The 6,976-nt window shown below is 44.6% G+C and overlaps 1 protein-coding gene across 1 annotated transcript; it reads left to right on the top strand.

Annotated features, from left to right (window-relative positions):
- The first annotated feature begins 3,967 nt into the window (after nucleotides 1-3,967).
- Nucleotides 3,968-6,903, top strand: LOC143012621 (protein boule-like). Its single transcript, XM_076165846.1, has 11 exons — nucleotides 3,968-3,988; nucleotides 4,760-4,897; nucleotides 4,980-5,071; nucleotides 5,159-5,210; nucleotides 5,282-5,357; nucleotides 5,495-5,658; nucleotides 5,802-5,876; nucleotides 6,250-6,285; nucleotides 6,385-6,489; nucleotides 6,603-6,665; nucleotides 6,772-6,903. The coding sequence occupies exons 1-11, from the start codon at nucleotides 3,968-3,970 to the stop codon at nucleotides 6,901-6,903; spliced, it is 954 nt and encodes a 317-aa protein (XP_076021961.1).
- The last annotated feature ends 73 nt before the right edge of the window (nucleotides 6,904-6,976 follow it).

Raw genomic sequence — 6,976 nt, 5'->3', positions numbered from 1 at the left:
CCCCACAATCTGGGCTCTGTGCCGGGGTTCCTCCACTGCTCAGCCGTGCTACACTGCCATCTATTGGCCACTGGAATGATAGCAGAAGGAACTCTACCTTGACAAAAAGAAGAAAAGAAAGTAAGACATAAAAAAAAAGAGGTCTTGGTGGAGGTATGAGCTCTCCTCCTCCTTCTTCTGCTTCCTCCTCTGTGTCACCATTGTGCACACAGTCGAGTAGATAAATACATGAGATGGTTAGTCGTGCATTTTCCCAGGCGGACGATTTAAAGCACAAACACGCACACACACACACACACACACACACACACACACACACACACACACACACACACACACACACACACACGCACACACACACACACACACACGCACACACACACACACACACTCCCCATGATATGAAATACTGGTGGGAATAAGCTGCATATGAGGCCTGTGTGGGCAGCATATGATCTTTGTTTTGTCTTGATAAATGATGGTTGACAGAGAACAGAGTGAAAAAGGAAAGGCTTCATTCTGAAAGCCCAAACACAGTCGCATGTAAACACACACACACACACACATGACGCATACACACATTAACACACAAAGCCACATGTCGTAGTTGATCATATTTAGCAGTGAAGCCCTGTGATTATATCATAAACAAAGCGGGCGCAGAGGGAGGTCTGAGCGCCGGAGTCACCTGAGTACTCACAGATACCAAGCTGTGTGTGTGTGTGTGTGTGTGTGTGTGTGTGTGTGTGTGTGTGTGTGTTCAGTGGAATAGAAGGAAAAAGTTAATTTCTAAACTAAAAATCCTGTGTTCAGATGTTTAGTAAATATTAGCAGCAGGATCTTTGAGTTGAGTTTGAAGGGTTCTGGGTCTGTCTGTTGTCTTGGGGTGTGTGTGAGACTGAAGCCACAGTGGAACACGGGGCGATGGTCAGTGAGGCCCTACCACGCCTCGCCAAGCGTTTGTCCCAACCCGTTATTTCTGGCATTGTGCTCTTGCAAACGGATCATTTTATTCTCCCAGAGGAATGCAGCAGCTATAAATAGGCGGCGAGATGAAGGAGGGGAATCAGAGATTTGTCGAGTAATTACAGAGGCTCGCTCAAACCCTTCTGTTATGTCTCATTCTTCATCGACCTCTGTCTCCGCTGTCTGTCTCACTGACTGACTGACTGACTGGCTGACTGGCTGACTGACTGACTGACTGACTGGCTGACTGACTGGCTGACTGGGGCTGTGTTCTTCATCTGACCTGAAACATGACCCCCTTCTGGTTTATGCCATGTGTATCTCGGCCTATTCCAAACCACTTTCATCTGGTTTAAACAACCACTTTATGCCAGAATTAAGATGAATCCCGAACTGAAATCGAACTGAAACCGCAGAGCAACAGTCTAACCTCCACAATTAACCAAATCTGGAAACGAATGATGGGCAGCACAGCTTTCCTTCTCTCTTTGTTTCCTTTCCTCTGTCCTTGCTTATGTTCTTCCTTCTTCTTTACTTCCCTTTTCTTTGATCTCTTTGAGGAAGGAAGGATGATATGCTTGGGAATAAGAGGAAGAGGAAAAAGGAAAAAGAGGATGGAAGGAGAAGTGGAGGAAGAAAAGAAGGAGAGGAGGTCAAATCCTCTCCTCTCTCTTATTCCCAAGCATATAATCCTTCCTTCCTTCCTTCCTTCCTTCCTTCCTTCCTCCATCCTTTGTTTTTGCTTTCTTATTTCCTTAATATCGCTCTGTCCTGTCCTATTTGTTCCTCAGTTCATCTGATACGATTGAAAGTCCACAACACTGAAAATAGGCTCCATCTGAATATACAACGAAACAAAACTCGTCCTGTGTTTATTTACTTCAGTATTGCTCACGATGTGTCCGTTCATTACAGGTCTCTCTTCTCTATGATGGAGACCCTCGCTCAGCTTGTTGCTGTTGTTTAGCACTGAGGGAGGTGGATGAAGTGTTTGTCGAGGAGGGTTGAAATGCAAATGACAGCGTTTTAGAGGAGAGAGTCTGCGACCATGGAGGAATTAGAGCTCTGAGTGTCTTGTACGCTCAATCCAAAGTGGCTCATCACAATACAGACACGACAAAGAAAATCACAAAACAGTTTCCTGCATTTAGAGGAAGAGGAAAATATCCCTGAATGTGGATTGAGACGATGGTGCCACCACGTGGACATGTTTTCACATTACAGCTCCCAAGTTCTTCTCATCTGTCTTTGCTACTTCTTTTCCTTCCGCATCCCCTCATTCCTTCTTCCCTTTGCTTGCTCGTCATTACTCTTCTCTCCTTCTACCACATTCCTTTGTGCCCTTTGACCTTGTGTCTTGTGTCTTGTGTCTTATCTTCTTTACGTTTTTGTTTCATGTATTGTTGTCCTCCTGGTGGAAATGTTCGCTCATTTTATTGGAAAGCAGACAAATGATAAATATGATGATTATACGGTTTGTTTGAATATTTATTTAATACATGTCTGATGCAGAGGATATTACGTCAACATTGTTTATTTATCTATTTATTTGGTATTGATCGGATGTGGAATAAATGTATTTATTTATTTACATATTCTTTATATTATATTCCTCAGATTCAGAATTAGAAAAAATTCTGATTAATTCTGATTAGGCAATAAAATCACATTTTACACATTTTAAGGCTTATTAGTTTTTGGCCACCCCATGATGTCGCATGTTGTATGAGCCTAAACTCACCTGAACTGCACTGAAATAAGACAAACTTTTTTAAAAATAGTGCAGAATATTTACTGGTATATTTCATTATGTACCGTGATAAATACCCCAGACAAGAATATATATGTTTAAAAGCAGTATGTGTTTTTTGTTGGGGGGGCAGAAATCCAGCACCATGTCTAAATTAGTCACAGGTGTTTTGATTAGCGGCTCTTTCCTCTGCTGTACTCTGAGCTGCTCCTCTTTGTTCTCCTGTGAGTATTTTCTATGATATTGACTTATCTAATAATATTTCTGATTGATATTGAGTTACTTTAACTGTCATTGCAATTGTGAATGTTGTTGGCATTGTTTGGGCATTTGAATCGCTCTAAACACTGGAGTTATACATTATTTTACTACCTAATGCATAAGCCAGAATCATCCTGCCTCTTCCCTTCAGTCTTCTGAGAGTAAAGTGTACCACGCAATGTAAATGGACATTTTCTGGACCAGGCTTATTAAAATGGCCTGTTGCCTATAAGCGGCCAGGTTAAGGACATCATTTGAAAACATAGACCCTGCTCTTCTCCCCCTTCAGGGCTCCAAGGTTAGATGTGGCACTGGAAGTGTTTTTACAGTTTGCAAATTGCAGCGTGTCCATTGTGTGAGCTAGAATGGAACAGATGAAGTCTTTGACAAGCCTCTCAAAGCATTAGCAGATAGTGGGAGCCACACTGAGAGAGGTTACTTTAGATTATTTTAGTAGGAGAATGATGGGAGCAATGTTTGAAGTAAATTACAAACGAACTCTTGTTTTAAGTCTTGCATTTAGTGGAATCTAAATGTATCTAAACTTTGTGTTGCAGTCTTATATTACGTTAAAAAAAACAAAGCAGTTATTTCTTTGATGTTGCACCGATTTATTGAATATGGTGAAACAGCGCCCCGACAGGCCACCCGTCGCGTTTCACGTAGAGAGGAAAAAGACTCTAAAAACAAATTTAAGATTCAGCTGCCACAAAAAAAAAAACTACAGCTGGCGTGAAGTAAACGTGAAAGCTGTGCAGATATTTTGTTTGGTAGTAAATCTGAGTGTAAATGCTGTTTTTCCTGTAACCTTTGCGCAGTTTGTTAGTGAACTCGGCCGGTGGGCGTGTCCGACACTCGCTCGGCGCAGTTCGGCTTAAGCGGGAGATCTCGAGCGGACACTTCGCTGATTGTCTTTAATCTGCAGTCTGTCGGGTTATAAACAGTTTGTTGTATTTTTATATGTTTTAAATCACTTTGTAGTTGTTCGTAATGGAAGTGGAAACACAAACGGTGAGTAAAAATGGCTCACACTCGTCGCTAGCAAGTGTTTTTCAAAGTTAGCTAAGGGGCCATTTACGTCATCGTGAACAGATTAATAAAGATAAAAGCCGCTAGTTTCATTTTAATTCATATATTCGCGGCGGGATTAGTTGGATTGTGAAGCAACAATGTCCTCTTAAATTTTTTAAACCAACCGTGCAATTAAATAGCAGTTGTAAGTGTTTGAAAGTTCTGCCCAGGAGTTTATACCTGTATTAATAACAGGCCGTGACTAATGAAGAGTCCGCCATTACTGCCTGGCTGCCTTCATCATGGCGGCGCCGGGTTCAACATTGACCACCGACAAGACTGCGTGTGTATGTACACGCTCCAAATGGTGTCACATTTAATGACGTTTAAGTTTATGACGAAGTTATGCCAAGACTAAGTAACAACAACAAGAGAGCGCAGGTTAGTTTAAGTTTGTTTTTCAGTGTCTACAGGTACGGGAGACATTCAGCGTAAATGGGTTTAATACTTAAAGGAAGAACGCTGTCGAAAGTGTTAGGGTTAGAAACTGATCCTCTATATCTTTGGAAAACCGGGAAGGAAGTACGGAATTGACTGTTGCTATGTTACACGGATCAGGTGCATCCACGTAAACAGATTTATTGATCAACATGACGTCATTTTGAGCCCAAACTGGACATCACAAGAACCCCTGCAAATAATGTTTTATTCCTTTGAGTCTAAAGTCATCAGTAGTTGTGTGTTAATAGTTTGTTTCCTGTCTGTTCCCAGATTTGCAGCAGCAGCAGGACCCCCTCCCCCAGTTGCCCCCCTCCAGGGAAGTACAGTGGACCCCATCAGGACCTGAGCCTGTACGCCTCCGGAATTGTCATCCCCAACCGCATCTTTGTGGGCCGACTGCACTACAAGGTGAGAGAGCGCCTCAGGCTTCATGTCACATGTGCTACGTTCACATACAAGTGCAGTCTGATGTGTGTGTGTGTGTTTGTAGGTCAACGCAGACGACCTGAGACGCATCTTCTCTTCGTTCGGCGCTGTGAAAGATGCAAAGATTGTGGTGGATCACGGCGGCCTGTCTAAGGGGTGAGTTCACAGGTTTGACCCGTTAAAGTTTCAGCTGAAACGTGAAGAAACGCTCCAATCAAAGGTGACGCTGTTTGTTTTGATCAGATATGGCTTCGTCACGTTTGAAACCAACGAGGATGCCATGAAAGTCCTCATCGTAAGTAAAGAAAGGCTGGGATTGTTTGGTTTGTGTTGCACATTCGTAACCAAACTGTATCTGCTCTTAAGGACGACACAGTTTACATCAAAGAGAAGAAGGTCAACATCGGCCCGGCCGTCTACAAGCGCCAAGCTTCAGGACACGGTGAGGACAGTGTGTGTGCCAGGAGCCACACGTCGGTCCCTCAAAGGTGCAACAAGTTAACCGCTCTATTTGTGTGTGTGTGTTCCTTCCTTCCTTCCTTCCTACCTTCCTTCCTTCCTTCCTTCCTTCCTTCTCAGCCAAGAGCGTCTCTGTGGCCGGCGTGGAACCTGCCACGTCCACGCCGATACACTGCAGGTCCCTCTACATGACCACCACCAATGGCTTCCCCTACACCTACCACAACGGCGTGGCGTACTTCCACCAGAGCCCCGCCATGAACACACACGCTCAGCACCCGCCTGTCAGTCCTCACTCTTATAATCTGCTCACCCTTCAGATGTTTACTGATATCAACTTTGCCTTTATGGGATACAGATATAAAGCTTGTAGCGCTCCAGCCTGAACACCAGGGGTCGTAGTTGAGTCAAGTCTCTTGTGTTGCAGACTGCTTGTGCTCCGCTGGTCTACGCCCAGTCGCCTCCACTGGTCTACCAGCCAGCAGCCTACTCCCAGTATCAGGTCAGCTCCACTCAGGGTTCACTCAAGTCAATCAGCTTAGTTGAGCAATTGAGGTCCATCCCTTGAGTTTACAAGTCAGACACACTGAATCCAAAAGGGACAAACAAGAGGAGACCCCTAAAATACTGCTGGTCTGACAGGAATTTTGGCCATTTGCAGCATGTTTGATCATTAAACGGAGAGTAAACAGTTTAGACACAATGTCCGTCCTGCTGCCACACAGTGATTCAAACACACAGGTCTTGGTTTTAGTTTAGTTTTTAATTCAGAATGAATGTGAACAAAATAATTATGAATGCATGAAAGCAGTGTTGGTGCATCAGCAGCATGAGTGTGAACGTGTACTCACCGGTCTTTGGCTTCCTCTCCCCAGTGTGTCCCAAACCAGGTCCCATGGAACGTTGTCCAGGTTGGTCACATGAATTCCACACCAGGAGCCGCTGAGATTCACGGTTTAGTTCAGTCAGACACATATTTCACCTGCTCTAGTATGTGTGTGTGTGTTCAGGCCCCGGTGGCCTCCAGCCCAGTCATGTTCGCTCAGCCGTACCAGCACAACGACGAAGCCGCCGCCCCGCCTCCCCTTCAGGCCCCGGAGGACACAAAGCCTCAGGTACCTGAAGCACTCACAGTTGTTGACTCATGATGGGCGATGGTGTGAACAGGAAGTAACTTTGTCTTTTCCTCTAGCATTTTGTGCAGCCAGCGTACCCTGTGTACCATCAGACTGAGGGGATTCTGCCCTGGATCTCTGGGAAGGTAACAGAGCCGTCAGTCCAGAGCTGGAACGTAAGCTTAGCTCTAACTGATCTCCACTTATTCCATCTCACATTATTATTACATTATTTTCTGCTGAAGCTTGAGTGACTCCATGACTCTCTGTGTTTCTGTGCAGAATCAGATGTTTCAGCCTTCAATGTTCAATCTGAGGCCAAACTTCCGCCGACGCAACAGCCGCAGAGACCGTTACTATCTGCCATACTCCCCTGAAACAGCAGGGGACGCCATTCTGGACCCCCAGCTGTAGGGGTGACCACACACACACACACACACACACTACTGAAACCTTTCCTTCCATCCTCATTAATCAGTTCCTTTAC

Source organism: Genypterus blacodes, unplaced genomic scaffold (genome assembly GCF_046128005.1).
Source record: "Genypterus blacodes isolate CSIRO-AG114 ecotype Tasmania unplaced genomic scaffold, CSIRO-AGI_Gbla_v1 ptg000152l_1, whole genome shotgun sequence".
In the NCBI taxonomy this organism is placed as follows: Eukaryota; Metazoa; Chordata; class Actinopteri; order Ophidiiformes; family Ophidiidae; genus Genypterus; species Genypterus blacodes.
Note: the sequence above shows the minus strand (reverse complement) of the source record. Positions and strands in the feature narration are given on the sequence as shown.

Bases quoted from the DNA above. Each gene is read 5' to 3' on its own strand.
- LOC143012621 (XM_076165846.1), top strand. From the start codon at position 3,968: ATGGAAGTGGAAACACAAACG. The intron at 5,072-5,158 runs GTGAGTTCACAG...TGTTTTGATCAG, and splicing joins CACGGCGGCCTGTCTAAGGG to ATATGGCTTCGTCACGTTTG. The intron at 5,659-5,801 runs GTCAGTCCTCAC...CTTGTGTTGCAG, and splicing joins CACACGCTCAGCACCCGCCT to ACTGCTTGTGCTCCGCTGGT.